At 37.1% G+C, this 15,817-nt stretch overlaps 3 protein-coding genes and 1 long non-coding RNA gene across 6 annotated transcripts; 3 read left to right on the top strand and 1 right to left on the bottom strand.

The window, feature by feature from the left end:
* The first annotated feature begins 424 nt into the window (after window positions 1-424).
* Window positions 425-1,339, top strand: LOC105212275 (uncharacterized). The gene is made up of 2 exons (XM_011184165.3): window positions 425-614; window positions 751-1,339. The coding sequence occupies exons 1-2, from the start codon at window positions 584-586 to the stop codon at window positions 1,062-1,064; spliced, it is 345 nt and encodes a 114-aa protein (XP_011182467.2). The 5' UTR covers window positions 425-583; the 3' UTR covers window positions 1,065-1,339.
* On the bottom strand, window positions 1,325-6,364 carry LOC105212267 (transient receptor potential channel pyrexia). 3 transcript variants are annotated; one of them, XM_054229550.1, is made up of 12 exons: window positions 6,190-6,364; window positions 5,655-5,930; window positions 5,339-5,582; window positions 5,003-5,258; window positions 4,500-4,659; window positions 4,253-4,382; window positions 3,821-4,165; window positions 3,073-3,566; window positions 2,915-2,998; window positions 2,700-2,853; window positions 2,447-2,558; window positions 1,325-2,382 (listed from the first exon to the last, which is right to left on the bottom strand). In XM_054229550.1, exons 2-12 carry the CDS (start codon window positions 5,679-5,681, stop codon window positions 1,461-1,463), a joined length of 2,928 nt encoding a protein of 975 aa, XP_054085525.1. In that variant the 5' UTR covers window positions 5,682-5,930; window positions 6,190-6,364; the 3' UTR covers window positions 1,325-1,460. The 3 variants fall into 3 exon arrangements, with proteins under 3 accessions (XP_054085525.1, XP_011182452.2, XP_011182444.2); XM_011184150.3 differs by having other exon boundaries at window positions 5,655-5,715; XM_011184142.3 differs by having other exon boundaries at window positions 5,655-6,364.
* Window positions 6,365-9,425: 3,061 nt separating this feature from the next.
* Window positions 9,426-15,776, top strand: LOC105212313 (uncharacterized). Its single transcript, XR_003752246.2, has 3 exons — window positions 9,426-9,586; window positions 10,236-10,420; window positions 11,130-15,776. It is a non-coding gene; the product is annotated as an uncharacterized LOC105212313 (long non-coding RNA).
* LOC105212305 (uncharacterized) lies at window positions 9,593-10,302 on the top strand. Its single transcript, XM_011184200.3, has one exon. The coding sequence runs from the start codon at window positions 9,703-9,705 to the stop codon at window positions 10,162-10,164; it is 462 nt and encodes a 153-aa protein (XP_011182502.1). The 5' UTR covers window positions 9,593-9,702; the 3' UTR covers window positions 10,165-10,302.
* Window positions 15,777-15,817: the final 41 nt, after the last annotated feature.

Here is a 15,817-nt window from a genome sequence, read left to right as displayed (position 1 = left end):
TGTTCTATCACTCTCCTAAAAAGGCTCCGCTCTCACACCATCATTCGTATCAAGAATCTATCTGATTTCAAAATCAATCGTCTTTGTGCTTTGTGACAAGACATATTGCCGATATATGAAGCTTAAATTCATTCATAGTAATTTGTATAGTTTTTAAGTGACCCATACTAATAAAGAAACTATCTATGTTTGTAGCTACAAATTATCTCATATCGCAAGATCGGCTTAAATGACTCACATTTTCAATTGTTTTATGGCGTATTTTTTATAAGCAAATAAAAAGGTTAACTCAAAGCTCGTATCATCACAGCTGAATGAGTGTAAATAAGATCAGTAGGCAAGAATATACACCTACGAATAAACATATATAGCAAATGTATCTACATACTTACATGTGAGTTTCTGCAAAAGAATTCTTATACAGATCAGTAGAGAATCGACTTTTGGAGCGAAAAGACGCTAATACTACGAAAGCACTGCAATAATAAACAAATAGCAAAACAACTACAACTAAATCAATAAAAAGTGTGCCAATTAAGATATTCAACTGAAAAAGAGAGAAATTTCCTGTGAAATTGAAAATATGAAATCGTTTCGGAATACTTTCGTGCTTGGTATGTTTCAGTTACAGATTTATGTATAAATTAGAGAAATTTAAAATCTCTGTACACGTGATTTTCATTTCATTTCATTTAATATTTAATTAATAAAGGAATAACTGTTCTTTTTATGCTTTTTAAATGAGATCAGCCTTAATAATAGCTGGCTGTGCGACACTTATTGCTGCTTTGCCACGACCCGTTAACGATCCCAATGCCGAGTACGAGTTGATAAGCGGTGGCGCCCAGGTAGGTCCTAAGCCCACTTTTGTGCCCGTTACACGCAAACCTTTGATAATCAACACGCCACCGCCGACTCCAGCCAACTCGAAGAATTTCGCTTTTGATCCGATCACCAAAACATGGACCCTAGTGAAGAAAGACGATCCCATACCATCGGAAGGCACACTCTTGTGGAACCAAAGCAACGACAAATGGCTGACCGAAACAGCCAGGCGCGTCTAATGAAGCCAACCACATTTATGAATAATTAAAAGCAATTGTCGAAACAAACACATTTTTTTATTTTTTATTTATAAGGTCATATGCAAATGTTTATTGGTGGCAATATGTGTTAATGTTTTATTAATTGATCTACACACACACATATACATATACATCAATTTGTTTTTGTTAATCTTTTTATTATTGTATATTTGTTGTATCAGAAAAAAACAAAGATTCATTGCACTTTATATTTCGATTCGTCAGTAAATACGAGTATATTGACATTTAACACAGTTTATTTGGTTTGAATTAAATTCCCGCTTTCACTTACAAAGTTAATCTAGTGTTATTAAAAATATATTAAAGCTCTCTTCATTAATGGCATCTCAAAGTCGAAGTCTCTAAATACGTCGTTCAGCACTGAAAGGATGCCTTCTGCTCGAGATGAATTTTTATACGACACATTTCTTCCGCCGTGAATGTTAGCTTCTTGCTTGCACTCTCCGCAAAGCTGTCAAATTTTTGACCGATCCCACGAATTTGCTCGCGCAGCGCCATCACTTCGGCGCGCACATCTGAAATGCCGTTGACCTGGCTCTTAAGCTTAACGGCCACATCGCTTTCGGCCATTAGCTGATCGTGCACATTGGTCGCCGAACGCGGTCGTAACAAGCAATCGTTCTCACGTAACGTAATCATAACATGTGGTTCCTTCAAATCATTACCTAATTTCTTATTATTTACATTATTGTTGCTCGAAACGGAGTTTGTCGATGTTTTATCAGCCGATAACCCGACTGGTATGGCAGTGACCCGCTTCTTTTCCTCGTACTGACGCTGTAAGCTCTGATTGAACATGTTGTAGTTACTTTCCAGTTTGCGTCGACGTAAACTCAAATTACGATCGCGCCGTTCAGCAACCAGTTTGTAAATATTCAGCTTGATGTCCTCGGGTAACTGATTGTCACGCGGGTCATTTGGTCGTGTCACGAACTGTAATTTGTTGCGTGAAGTGCGTAATAGCGCGCTACGCTTGCAGAGTTGCATTAATTTCACCGGTGCACGGCGGAGTAAGCGTGAGAAGAATAAGCTTTCTAGTCGTGAGATTAGCTCTGCTTGACGCACCAACCGATCTAGGGTGGCTGATACTTGTAGACCCTGTATATCGCTGACGGCCAAACCCACCATAAGGTTAGTGAGTATGACCGTGACGAGTAGTACAAAGCAGAGAAACAAAATATGTGAGGTGACTGGAAATTTTACGGGAATATCACCATAAAATATATCTTCAAATTCCAATTCCCCCGACATCATTGTTATGGCTTTGAGTAGTGACCTAAAACAGAAGGAAATATTTATAATTCAATTAATGCTCAATGAACCAGGTGCTCGGTAGTTACCAGGTGATATTTTCAAACGGCGGATAGTCGTTAAAAAGCACGGAGAAGCTCAGGCAGAAGGCGATCAGTAAACAGATGTAGGCCAGAAGGAATTTGCAGAAGTTGCCGGCAACTGGAAAATACATTCAATATATATAGCAAATATGTGAGATCGGATTACAACTCCATTTTCCTCCCAAAAAAATATTTTCTGATGGTTGTGCGAGAGTACTAAATCTGCACTTGGATCCGTCAGTCAGTCTTTTCATCTTACCTTTTGTGAACATTTGCACATACACGCCGAATATCGGGAAGCGTCCTACCAACATCATTAACTCCAGCCACACTAAGAGTACCACAATAGCCGCCACATGATGTTGCCAGGTGGGTACAGCCGACAAATTGGTGGGGACCAAAATCTCTGGTGTCTAAAAAATGCATAATCACACAAAAAACTCAGAAATATATCGATCAAGAGGGCAAGCATACCACACACAGCAAGACACCAAAAACGATGGCCCACTGTAGCCAATTTTCCCAGTATTTCGCATAACCTTGCAAACCATGAGCCATCTATAAATGAGCGATAAAATTTAATTTTACATTCCTACAAGTAGAAAATGGTAAATACCGATAGCTTTATTTACCTGAAAAATCTCTTTGCCCATCAATATTAAATTCAGTATTATAACGAAATAGCCCACTGTGCTAATGTATCCGGGCGCCTCACACTTCGGATTCTTATCACAGTTGCGTGCATATACACCCACGATATACATTGTAAATAGGAAGACATAGATCGCATGATAAAGTAGACTCATCAGAAAGAATTTTCGTATGCGACGCCATTTTAGAAATAGAAAGGTCTCACACAATGGATGCATCAGTAAACGCTTTTGGCCTACTTCGATTAAGGACAGCAGTAATTCAGTCTCACCACGTTCCAATGCTGTTGGCGGCACCAGCAGACGAAAATCCAATTTGATTTCACAGTCTACATCACCGATTTCGTGGTCATTTACCTTAATTGAACTATCCATTTTGGCTGTAAGTTTCGGTATAATCTCAGGTGTACGTCGCACTATGAAAGACAAGGCGGATACATTCCCCATGGTGCGAGCCGTTATATCCGCGCCATGTTCTGTAAGTTTAGTACATAGTAAGAATTACAAACGGTTCAGAGGTTTTATAAGAAGACCTTCAATAATCGGCAACTTCAAAAAAAGTTGAAAATACAATATGTATGTAAAACAGGTCCTTCGAGGACCTTCTGAGTTGCACTTCGGAAGTTCTTTATCATTAGAAAAGTCAAATCGAAGAGGGACTCTCTGTCGCTCCAGTTCATTTTGTAGTAAGCCATTGATCGTCGTGATATTTGTATCTCGAGGAACTTACCAATGAAAGTGTATACGCAATTACTGAACTCATTCAAGGCCGCTATATGCAACGGCGTATAGCCAAAATTATCCGCTTTGTTGACATTGGCGCCGGCTTTCAATAGAGCATTACAGCAGTCCAAACTACGAGATTGTTTGACGATAGCAGCATGCAAAGCGGTACGACCATCCCTGTAGACAGCATTCACATTGGCGCCATGCTTGATCAGTAAATCGACAGTTTCGATGGATTGCGAAAGACAAGCCAAATGCAGTGGGGTCTGATGGCTAGCATTGCGGCAATCCACTTCCGCCCCATGCTCCAATAGTAAACGTACGCATTCGACGTAATCGTTCTCAGCGGCTGCGGTTGAACGGATTGGACGTAACAGAATGGAGAACAGGTGTGAATTGACAGTGAAAATTGACAGCTGCTAATCAAATAACATACCCAAGTGTAAGGCTGTCAGTTTCCCCTCACCGAACTGGGAACGCACATCTGCGCCGTGATTCAATAGCAATTCCACACATTTGTTGAAGCCTAATGCGCAAGCAGTGTGCAGCGGCGTTTCTGTGTAAACCTATGACACGGGAAAATATTTAAGGGTTCATAAGCTTTTCGTTTTAGCGTGGGGAAAGGACGTCTTTAGTACAGGTAAGAGTTAGTTTGAAATGGATGTGACGCAAATAACGCCTACCTGTGGCGTATTGGGATCTGCGCCGTATTTGAGTAACGTCTCCACACATTCGACCGCATTGCGATCGATAGCGAAATGCAATGCCGAACGCTTCTCAATGCCAATGTTGATGTGCGCTTTCCGTTTCAGTAGCAACAAAATGCATTCCACGCTCTTTGCACTATCCACGGCATCCACGACGGTTCAGCGCAATTTATACGCCAGCGCATGGAGCCAGCCGGGACAAAGTAAAAGGGGAGCGGTGTTCGTGATCATGATCGTGGTTGCGTTTGAATTGGCGCGCATACAACCGACACAAGGCCATGAATACAGCAAAAAAAAAAAAAATAATAATATAAATATTTTCTTTTCTATTAGCGTTGAAAAATATTTGGTCTAATTAAAATTTGTTTAGATGTGAATGACATATCCACATACGAGTATGTATGTGTGTGTATATGATGTGCGAATGAAGTGTCGATGCGCTGACAACACCTTACTAAATGTTATGTTCGCTGACTAACCTGGCGGCACAGTGTAAAGCTGTCACCTCTTTTTTGCCATCAAAACGATTGGGATCAGCACCACGATCCAACAAAACCTTGGCGATGTGCGCATTTCCGCGACAGCAGGCGAAGTGTAGCGGCGTGCGACCACGCAAGTCCTTACAATTCGGATCGGATCCATAGTGATCGAGCAAGAGTATAATATTCTCGGTGCAGCCATAGATTGAGGAATATAGTATCGCCAAATTGGCGTCATTAGTGGCTGACGTAAGTGCTGGTTGAAGATTAAGGAAAAATAGATTGATAAACTTTATATGAATTTATATGGATTGCGGACGGTTGGCGGATTCTGACCTAAAAAGCAATTCGTTTTGACCATTTCGAATATGGCAAGCGAATTCGGCACCATGCTGAGTGTCTCCTCAATCTCCAGCTGGTCCCAGATCATTTGATGCTGTTGCTGCCACAAGAAGATCTCATGCGCTTCATCGCTAAATACGGCATCACTGTTGCTGCTGTTCTCGCTGGAGATGCTGCGCTTATCGAAAAAGAAATCATGTGTTTCATGGCTCTCCGAATTCCATTTGAGATCGTTCTCCTGAAATCAGTGCAGCTTCAATAGTGAAATTTCGACCATATTGAGGCTATATAGACGGTATTTAATTCTTACAATTATGGAAAAGCGTACGTTTTCCATGTTCACAGACTGGGTGGGTCACTTCCGTTAAACTCTGAAAATTAGATTAATGTGTAGAGTGGATACTTGAGATTTAAGCGTATGAAATTGGAAGGTTTTTGGCCAAAATTGTCAATTAATTCGAATGAATAGGCAATGATTCATATAGAAAACACTTGGTACGAAGCAGCAATCAATGCCATATTGGCATTAACTCATTTCGCCACAAATAGACCGCATACAAGAAATTCGCAATCCAGCACATTAGCACTCCAGTTGTGTCCAGATACACGAGCACACACACACACATACATTTAAATATTTTTTAAATAATTTTGTTCTTATTTTTTGAGTTTCATTGATCGATTCTGTGGTAATGTATATGTTTGCATATCAATAAAACTAATCCACTGACATCACATTGTAATTTCTATATAATTTCAAATAGCAATCGGATATCCGTGAATGTGTGTGTGTGTATAAACAAAGAAAACTGTTCTCTTTGCGCAATTCTCTTCATATCACTAACAATAACGGGGTGTTGATTTTTCATTCCTTGTATTTATAATATAAACATTATGACGTTTTAATTGATCTTATTATTAATAGTTATGGATGCAGCGTAACACTTTTCATTTTCCGACTTTTCAAATTCAACGCAAACCGTTCGCACCAAAGTGCTAAGCAGAACTGAGTGTTTACACTTTTAGCCACGATTCTGGTAGGCGATCTTCTGTTGTTGCACACTTAGCCACACTCAGAAACCACTTCCAATTTTCATATTCAAATACACATTCAACAATATACAACTTTTGCGTAGATATCGTACATGAACCAAATGTGCTCGTTGGAGATCGTCTACCGCAAAGTTTGGCCCACAGATTGGCTGGAAAAATAAACAAGAGCACCCGGAGAATTTCAACAGGTCTACTACACTCATGCGGTTGGGTATTTTCGAATATTTGAAAATCTGCACAGATCAATAATATGATTCTTTGATTGATCGCAGAATCGAACCGAACGTTACATTTTCACATCAATAGAATTCATAGATAGTACGGCCAGATACCAAGGAATAGTTGAAACAGTGGGCAACCTGCCCCAAAAAAGATGGAGATTAATTTATGATTGGAAAGATGATGGACACCGTTTTCTGGGACTCACCAGGCATGATCTTAATCTACTATCCATAGAAGGATCTCTAATATGATGAATTACGCTCTTCCACCATGTCAACGATTAGTAGTTACATCTCCCGCATCGCTACGTCTAAATTCATCGCACTAGGCTACAAACTACTGTAGTAACTACCAACTCGTTGTTCACTCGACTTTATTTTGTTTTCAAACTTGAAAAAGTCATTCGCCGGGCTAGTCGAACAATGAGAGACCTTCGCATGAGCTCACCAAGCGCTGGACAACAACCAGAACCTATGCAGTTGCCAGGAACTTTTGGCCCGAAATGAAGCGTAAAAGCTCCTTCGAAATGCTTTCTCTTAGCAAGATCCATCTCGGTGCTCATTGTCCGATAGGTACACATGCCGTGAAATTAGGGATCCTGGCAGATGCAAGTTGTAAAAGCTTTTTGGAGGAAGGCGAGGTGGACCGTCAAGGGACCGTCATCACGGCTTATTTTTCAAACCTCCAGAAAACATATTTTCGGACGGATTTAAGAGGTTGGGGCATCGCTTTGTCGAGAATAATTAAAGGAGAACAAATTGAGAGAAATGGCCATTTTATGATAGTATGATAAAAACAATGGAAATCATTAGCACGTCAGTGACATTTAATACATTTGATTTGATTTCCATGGTAGAAATTAATTCAACAATTCGTACCACGAAAAGTTTAGAAAAGATTTAAAAATTATAATGTTTGTGAATACTCGGTTTATTCAGAATCTTTTTTACTGATTAATATGAATTCGGTCAGGATCAACAGTTCCTTCGATTAGTAAAACAAAAATTTTAACCATTCATCGACTTGTATGTTACTTATCACTCAGTTTACCACAAAAACAGTTTAATCTTTGAAATAATAAAAACTAGGTTATAAGTTTATTCACAGGAATTCTTTATTCTTATCTATTAACTTACCATTTTAAATAAATCTGCAAAAATTGCTACATTTACTACATTTATGTGAGAGGTATGTACATATGCTTCAATGTTTTTATGGCTTTATGCGTAGCCATATGTATATGTTTTCATACTCAAGCGTACAATACTATAAACACGTATACACTTGTATGTACAAATGTATAAAATAGAAGTGCATCTACTTTCGATATAATTTAGAGTAGGTAAACTGCATTTGCAGATACATAGGGATGATATACGCGGTCATTAGGCTTACATGCCTCTACATACCTTATATCTGTATATTATATACATACAAACATATAGAAATGCAACGAAGTATGTATTCCTCTATTTATTTATGCTTGCCATGTGAAGTGATTTGTTGTCTTGTAACAGCTGTTTCCTAGCAAAGGGGAATAAATGAGCAAGACAGAGTGCAGTGCCTATATATACATATGTACGTATGTACATGTACAGACATATATAAAAATGTTTGTATACAAGTACATACCACAGTCGTTAGCATTTATCCGTAAAAAGGTAAACATAACAACAATGTGCATTTCACTTAAAATTAGGGATGTTATTCGTTTATCTTGGAAAATATTCCTTTTGAATGTTCTCACGCATAAAATTCGCTTGACCTTGAGCGACAAATACCTTACTTTAAATTAAAATGGAATGTTTGTGAATATTCCTGAAAAATAACAAAGCATCTTCAATAGTTGGATATGTATGTACATACATGTATGTACATGCATTTGTATTTAAGTATCAAGAACAAATTAATATTTATTAAGAAAACGCTAACTTGAATATTCCTTGCAGTTTATGTGTATATCATCTAATATATGTATATATATATTTATTTATATTTGGCAAATTATAAATTTATTTTTTAATGCTATCTTATTTGCCTATGTATTTAAAAACTGTCATATTATATTCATTCTGTCTTTACCCTGTATATGCATATATGTATGTAGGAATATACATAAAACTTACCTTTGTTAAAATGTCTATAATTTTGTATTATTTACATTTCATTTATTAATTTGATTAATTGAACCATATATTTGGGAACGTAACCATAGCTGCATCCCATCCAGATAGACATTAACATATGTATGTAAGTATGTACATATTTATATACAAATATTTGCATGTATGACTGATTTCGTGTAAGTATAATATACATTCATAGTATCTCTTTCAATGAACTGGAATATATGTAGGTATTTATGGATCAAAACTTGCACATTTCATTTTTATATATCGTGAATTCTAATAATAAAACTTTTAAAACATGTTTGTTTAGTTATTAAGTAATAAAAATATATATATTAAGCTAGTCTGGCAATATTTCCACTTTTTCGTTATATATTTCCGAATTTTAGGAAACGACCAGAAAGCGATAAGATACCGAATCGTATTCCCAACTAAATAAATTCAAATGAAATCTAGGTGCAGTTTTTACCTGAGAATTGCAGGAAAACAAAATACCACGTTTACATTCGAAGTACATAAGAATGTATCCCTTAAGATTCCTCATTCATTTAATTCACCCCTATTTTCAAGGATAGTCAGATGTGTGTGAAAATCGCCAAAGAATAGGTACTACTTTTTACGCGTAAGCGGAGGAATTGTGTTGTTCATGCACTGGTTAGAGTATAAATAGCAGGCTGCAATGAACGAAATTTCACAGTTGTTGGCGAACATTCGTGCTGAACGTGTTGTGAAAATATCTTTGGATCTGAAGTAAGGGAGTGAAAAGCTGATGTACATAATATATATGTAGCAGAAGTGAGCTGAGTCATCAAAGTTCAAGGCCAACAAAATTTTGAAGGTGTGTGTGTATGTGCATGTGCATTTGTAAATATATGAAAATCTGAACAAAGAAGAGCAAACCTCAAGTTAGTTAGTCAAGTGCTAATAAATATTACGGGAATATTACAACTTAAAATGGTTGCAGCATACGAAAGTGTTTTTGTTGAAGAAGATCCAACAACGCTTTGCGGTTGGGTCCGTAATTTCCGTATTAAGAGGTCAGAAATGAAGAGAAAGTTACGTGGCAATTTGCGTGTAAACGCGATGTTGAATACAGCTCTTTTGACTGCGGAAGCTGAATTACGTCGGAAGCAGAGAGAACGTTTTCGTCGTTGGGCCGAATTCCAAACGAAACTAGATGGTAGTTACGCCATCAGCAGTTATGTGAAAGGAAAGGTGTCCGAAGAAGAGGAAGCTGAGCGGCAGAAAAAAGTGGATAATTTGTGGAAAAGTGAACTTAGTGACTTGGATTCCTTTATGAGATCTCTAAGTAGCAGTACTAATAGGGATTGCAACGTTAAATCCGCATATGAAAATGATTATAATGTGCAAAGTGATAATTGCAATGTGCTGCAAAGTATTGCAGTAGTTAGTTAATAGTTTACCTTGCAGATGTCTGAATTGTGTATTTGTAGTATAGTTTTATCAAGCAAGTTTTTCATTTGCAGTCATTGAAGCATCGTACAAAGTGTTCCATAATGTGAAAAGAAAACCGAGTGAGTTGACATGACACCATTTTCTGGTAGACAAAGCCAAAGCCAACGAGTCTGGGCTGGGCGAACCCGAGCCGAGTTTTGGGAGCTACGTACGCACGACTGATGTGTGGATGATCAGCTCAGATATTACTCAATCGGTTCGTAAAACTAATTTTAAAACAAAATTATATAAATTGCGATGTTTATTGTACATATATGAGTAGCTAATTTTTACACAAAGCAAAATTGTAAAGCCAACGCCATTTTGTATATATAACAATCGTTTTGCATTCGTTTCGGTAGTCGCCTTCGGCAATCGCCATGTCGAAATATGTATACATAAAATTTCCTAATGTGTCATATGCTCAAAGCTGATGACTAATTTATTTTCGTTATTGTATTCACATTTTGATGTTACTTGAAGAAATTGCATCTCGTTATTACATTTAATTTGTTATTCCGTATTAATTTTTAAAAAATTCGAACTCGATTTATTTTTAATGCGCACGTTTAAATATCTATACCATATGTATGTATAACAGTTTTTAATGTAATAGTGGGAGCGAAAGAGACGACACTATGTGCTATACAAATTTGCTTTGAGTTGATTTAGTTGGACTGCTTGTGCAATCAATACATGAGATGTACCTGAAAAGAAAGTAGGTCTGATTCATATTGAATCAATAGTGATGTTCCTAGTTTAATGTAAGGATGTAAAGAATATTTCTTTGAAGTTTTTATACAAGTTTATGCAGAATGATTTGGAAAAAATATAATAAAAAAGTATTTAAATTAATACAAAAAATTTGTAGTGTAAATTTATTTTTGAATCTTAAAAACAACCATAAATGAAATCTTGTTTTACAGTTCGTTTTTTGGCGAGAAAAGATGAATTCAGTACTGTCCGAAAAAGGGGAGGTATTTGATGCAACAACAGAGTGAGTGAGCTAAAACAATGTGAACATAGAAATTCTACACAAATTGCTGTGGGTGCTAAATTCGGATCAATCCGGAATGTGAGAGTGGCGGAAGCGACGGTATGTGCTGGTGTGATGTGCTGCAGTAGTTAAATTGTCAGTTGCACGCGCTGTTCCTCACGTAGTACACCCAACATCGATGTTGAAATTTTGGTGGTGACGTCTTGAGAGAATGGGCAACAAAGTGTATTTGCAGCCGGGGCATCAATAGAAAGCCATACTCGTGCGTTAACCAAAACAGCATAAATTCCAGAAACGAATATGTGGAAACAACCAACATATGGTTGCGAATGGTATTTACAAATATTTTCGTAGAACAATTAGCTTTAAATTTTCAGCAATGTGAAACAGTTGAACGTACCTGTTCGCATTTAATATCAACATATTTAAAAGCAAGATCGTCGAGGGGTATAATTGTATATATGAAGCGGATAATCGAAATGGTCCTCGTTTGAAAATGTACTTCTACCCGCGGTTGTAATATAGTGTGGCCCTATTTTTTCAACGCAACGTAAGCCAAATGGATTTCCTCTTGAAACATTTATCGTTAATTTACAGAATCCTGAATCCTGAAATTTGAATGTTGAAACTTCTGCTGGTTAGAGGCTGCTGAACCATCCATACCTTTGTCTTTTTTTTTGCCGTTCTTCGTTTCTTTTTTTCCTTTGTTTACGATTTTGTTACAGCGATACAACAGTTGAACGGTTCCTGTGTGTATCGGTTACCTTGTGAGAAAATGAGCTGCGAAACAATTTCCTAGTCTAGAGAGAATGTGTTGGGGGAAAAAGTTGCTCCCGGATTAAGAGAAATCGACTACAAAGCATCTATTAAGAATACAGTAACAAAACCTCACGGATTTGAGTATTACGCATATACAAAACACATATTTTATACTCATTTAGAAGAAAAATGAGCAAACCAGAGCATTCTTTTAAATTTTTCAGTGATACAGCACTAATTTGCGAAGTATCCTGATGGTAAAGATTGCACGCCGACAATTTGGCAGATAGATCCGTTTGTTACCTTTTAAAGGCTATGGCGGCGAGGTGGTGAGGTTAGGTCCATCATATCTTGCACTAATTTCTACCATTACAGCATCAAGAATGGGAATCAAAAACATAAATTGTAGTCCTCAAATCTCATCAGAACTACCAGAGGGTAATTCCACGGGCTAACTTTTTAGTATATCTTTTTAGCGATACGATACAGTAGCACCTGCCTGTATGCATCTAAATTCTTCGGAAAACCGTTAAGAAGCTATTGAACTTGTCATCACCTTAGAGACATTGAAGCGTCACAACATAATTTCTATCCAATTTGGTTGTAAGATCAAATACAATTTTATTTGACTAATGCACAATTTGTAGGAAGCACTAACAGTACGATTAAGCGTCGTAACACTGCTACATGACACAGCTGGACTTTTCTAAAAACGGCCAGAAGAACACTTTGCCTTCCTTAGGAACACCACTTAACAGCACGATATTTCAACTTGAAATTATTGTAAGACATTTGCAATTTTAAATTGACTAATACATAATTCATAGGAAACGACAACCTAACAACAATTGCACTGCAAGGATGTAATTTAGTTGTCAATCACCATTCACAAATCCATGGAGATGTGTACACTGTTCTGAACATAAGGGCAAAAATATATAAAAATGGCAAAAGGGAATCGTGCCAAGACAATAGCAATACCATCTAAACAGAAGTTGCCAATAGAGGTTAGGTTGATTTTTATATCTGTAGTATTGTTATTCCGCAGTTCTATACAAGAGGAGTATTGAAGGGAGCAGATATCGAATCCCATTTCTGGTTACATGCCATGATGATGATTTCGGTCGGTTGAATTGGACAGCCAAAACGGAAGGTTTAGTCAATCTTAATAAGTACTTGATATTCACATGCCGATTGTTTATATTATGAATGTTATGCCATAAACAACGAGAAAGAGAAGAAATTTCCATATTTTACAGCGGTACGACGCAGTTGATCGGTGCCTGCGTGTACCCGTGTCTAGTTCATTAGGAAGTTTTTCCAAAGCATCTATACCGATTTAGATCACAATTTCCGAAGGAGTCACCAAAGCGACTGTTCACCATGCAACAGTAAGAAACTGTTTCCTTGCCATAAATTAATACGTCTTTTATAGATTTCACAAAGTAATTGTACTGAGGATCCTACATCATGTTTACACAGAAGAAGACAAATTCCAACTTATAAACTACATTTAATTTTACTATTGGGCCGTAAAATTACCAAATTCACTTCTGAATTAGTACATATACCAAAGACACAGTTAAATGTCCAATTTTTTACAGAAATGTACCTGGCCTTTGCATGAAAGGGAAAATTATAGGTTTTGGCAAAAAGGGAATCACGCCAACAACAGGTGCAATGCATCAAGCATTTTTGCGAAAGAAACAACAGCAATTTTAAACCAAGAGGTTAGATAAACATCTTTATACAACTAAAGCACGTGGTATTCGATATATTCCAGCTTATAAAGGCACATCGAGCTTTTTTGACGACACTTTTGGGAAAAATTTAGCGAATTGGAAAATGTCTTATTTTATTTTATATTTTTTCGAAAACGTGCGAATCTTTTTCATTATAATTTGTAGCGATATAACGCAGTTGATCTGTGCCTGCGTATATCTCATCTGTATACTGGCTATAGGGAATCAAGCCATACGACACTCGGTAAAAAATGCGCCCGTCGTGTGCAACACCGGTTTTTGAGCAGTGAAAGGCCATCATGTATTGTGGTGGAGCGGTTTCCCTACCTAGTATCTTCCACTTGCGACTGGTAACACTAAAATGTCTCGCTTTACAACATCTTGTACAAATGCATATGTCTTTACGATTTTACTTGCGAATTTATTTTCGCGGCACCAAACAACGAAAAAGTTTATTTATTACAGCGATACGATACAGTTGAACGGTACCTGTATGTATCTACAAGTGAATAATAATCGGCCGACTCTTTGCCAACTACAGGCCTAATAAAGAAAGCTATCATGAGTAGACTGCAGTATACGGTAGTGCCATTTCAGTATTGACTCATCGGGCAGTTGAGGAAACTGAAGGTGCTTTGAAAATCAACCTTTCTCCACTAAACATTTATTTACAGTTTGATGACATTTCGCCCAACTTCATGCTCATGTCTAAGAGAAACATTAACTGTGACAGCATTATCAGAATATTCAAAGTAGTGGATACGAGCCTCCACTTCTCTTACAATTATGTTGCAAATTGCAGAATTTACTCGGCCTATTTTTTTGATTAAGGGAGTGCATCAACGAGTCTTAAATCTTGAGGTGTTTACTTGAAATATCCATTTTTGTTAAATAGTCTATTTGCAGTAAACAAAACAATAATATGACTGAGTCATTGTTAAACATACTTATGGCGGCATTGTACGCATCCAGATGATCGTTAAAGGGAATCGAACGATACAACTAGAAGTGGCCGTCCATATACATTTATACATAAATACTGCTAATCAATGCAAACACGACAGTCTTGTTCCAATTATATGTTATCATCTAAATGACGGACAAGCTGTAAGTCGAACTTCAGAATATACATTTTCACAACATCGTTGGTCTTCTGCTTCTTTTCGTAATATGCGAATCCGTACGAGTCACCGCTCGGCCAATTTCCAGGCATTGAGCGATAGCAAGGAGCTCTGATGAATCTGTCCCCGCAAGCGGGCGAAGAAATGTTTCTAAAGGGAATCGAAGAAACACGCGTAAGACTTGTTACGGTTCGTTCTCTTAGTTTAAACTTATATATTTACAGGTCTCATGTGACTTAACGAGTGTCACAGTAACACAGACTTCAACCACTCAATGTGGTTTGCAGATGATCTAGCGAAGGCTCATTAAAGAAGTTTATCAATCGAAACGACAATAGCCTAGTTAACATATTGATTATATGTAACTACTCATTCTGACGTTCCAATGTTTGGACATAAAGAATATTGTATACATCGAAATGATGAAATCCTTGTTCACACGCATAGTGTTTTTTACAATTACTTTTATGTTAAAATACCTTAAAGAGAATTGTATCCATGCTTTCTGTTTGAAGACCAAATGTCAATGATGTAAAATTTTCTGTTTTAATATCTAAGTTGAATTTTGTTTGTCACTGATGATATTTGTAGAAAACCTAATAACTTTATCTGATTATCAATTACAACAACTGTACGAAGAAGTAGTCGATCTAACTAATATGCCGAGTGCATAAAGAAATATGAAGAAATTTAAATTGATATCTTAACACATGTATGACGAGAAGAATAATCTCATATGTAAATTGTGACAGTTCATATTGGCTGAAATATCGCAAATAACTTTGCTTTGTAATCAAAAAATTTGAAGATTCTGTAAACTCATTCCTTATATATTTTTAACAATCTTACCTTGTAATTTGACATGTAAAATTCTTTGAATGAATGTAATTTTGATATATTAATTAACTTGGCACACGGCACGAGAGCAGTGAAAACTACATACTTCCACCACAAGATCAAAACATTCCTTGGTGACCAGTGCGTGAGAGAGAGAG

This window comes from Zeugodacus cucurbitae, chromosome 4 (assembly GCF_028554725.1).
Source record: "Zeugodacus cucurbitae isolate PBARC_wt_2022May chromosome 4, idZeuCucr1.2, whole genome shotgun sequence".
In the NCBI taxonomy this organism is placed as follows: Eukaryota; Metazoa; Arthropoda; class Insecta; order Diptera; family Tephritidae; genus Zeugodacus; species Zeugodacus cucurbitae.
Note: the sequence above shows the minus strand (reverse complement) of the source record. Positions and strands in the feature narration are given on the sequence as shown.

Coding starts and splice junctions, on each gene's coding strand:
- LOC105212275 (XM_011184165.3), top strand. CDS start 584: ATGAAATCGTTTCGGAATACTTTCGTGCTTG. Junction 615..750: donor TCGGAATACTTTCGTGCTTG/GTATGTTTCAGT, acceptor AAATGAGATCAG/CCTTAATAATAGCTGGCTGT.
- LOC105212267 (XM_011184142.3), bottom strand. CDS start 5,681: ATGGAAAACGTACGCTTTTCCATAATT. Junction 3,567..3,820: donor TTGCGTATACACTTTCATTG/GTAAGTTCCTCG, acceptor CTAAACTTACAG/AACATGGCGCGGATATAACG. Junction 2,854..2,914: donor TTGGTGTCTTGCTGTGTGTG/GTATGCTTGCCC, acceptor TGCATTTTTTAG/ACACCAGAGATTTTGGTCCC.
- LOC105212305 (XM_011184200.3), top strand. CDS start 9,703: ATGGTTGCAGCATACGAAAGTGTTTTTGTTGAAGAAGATCCAACAACG.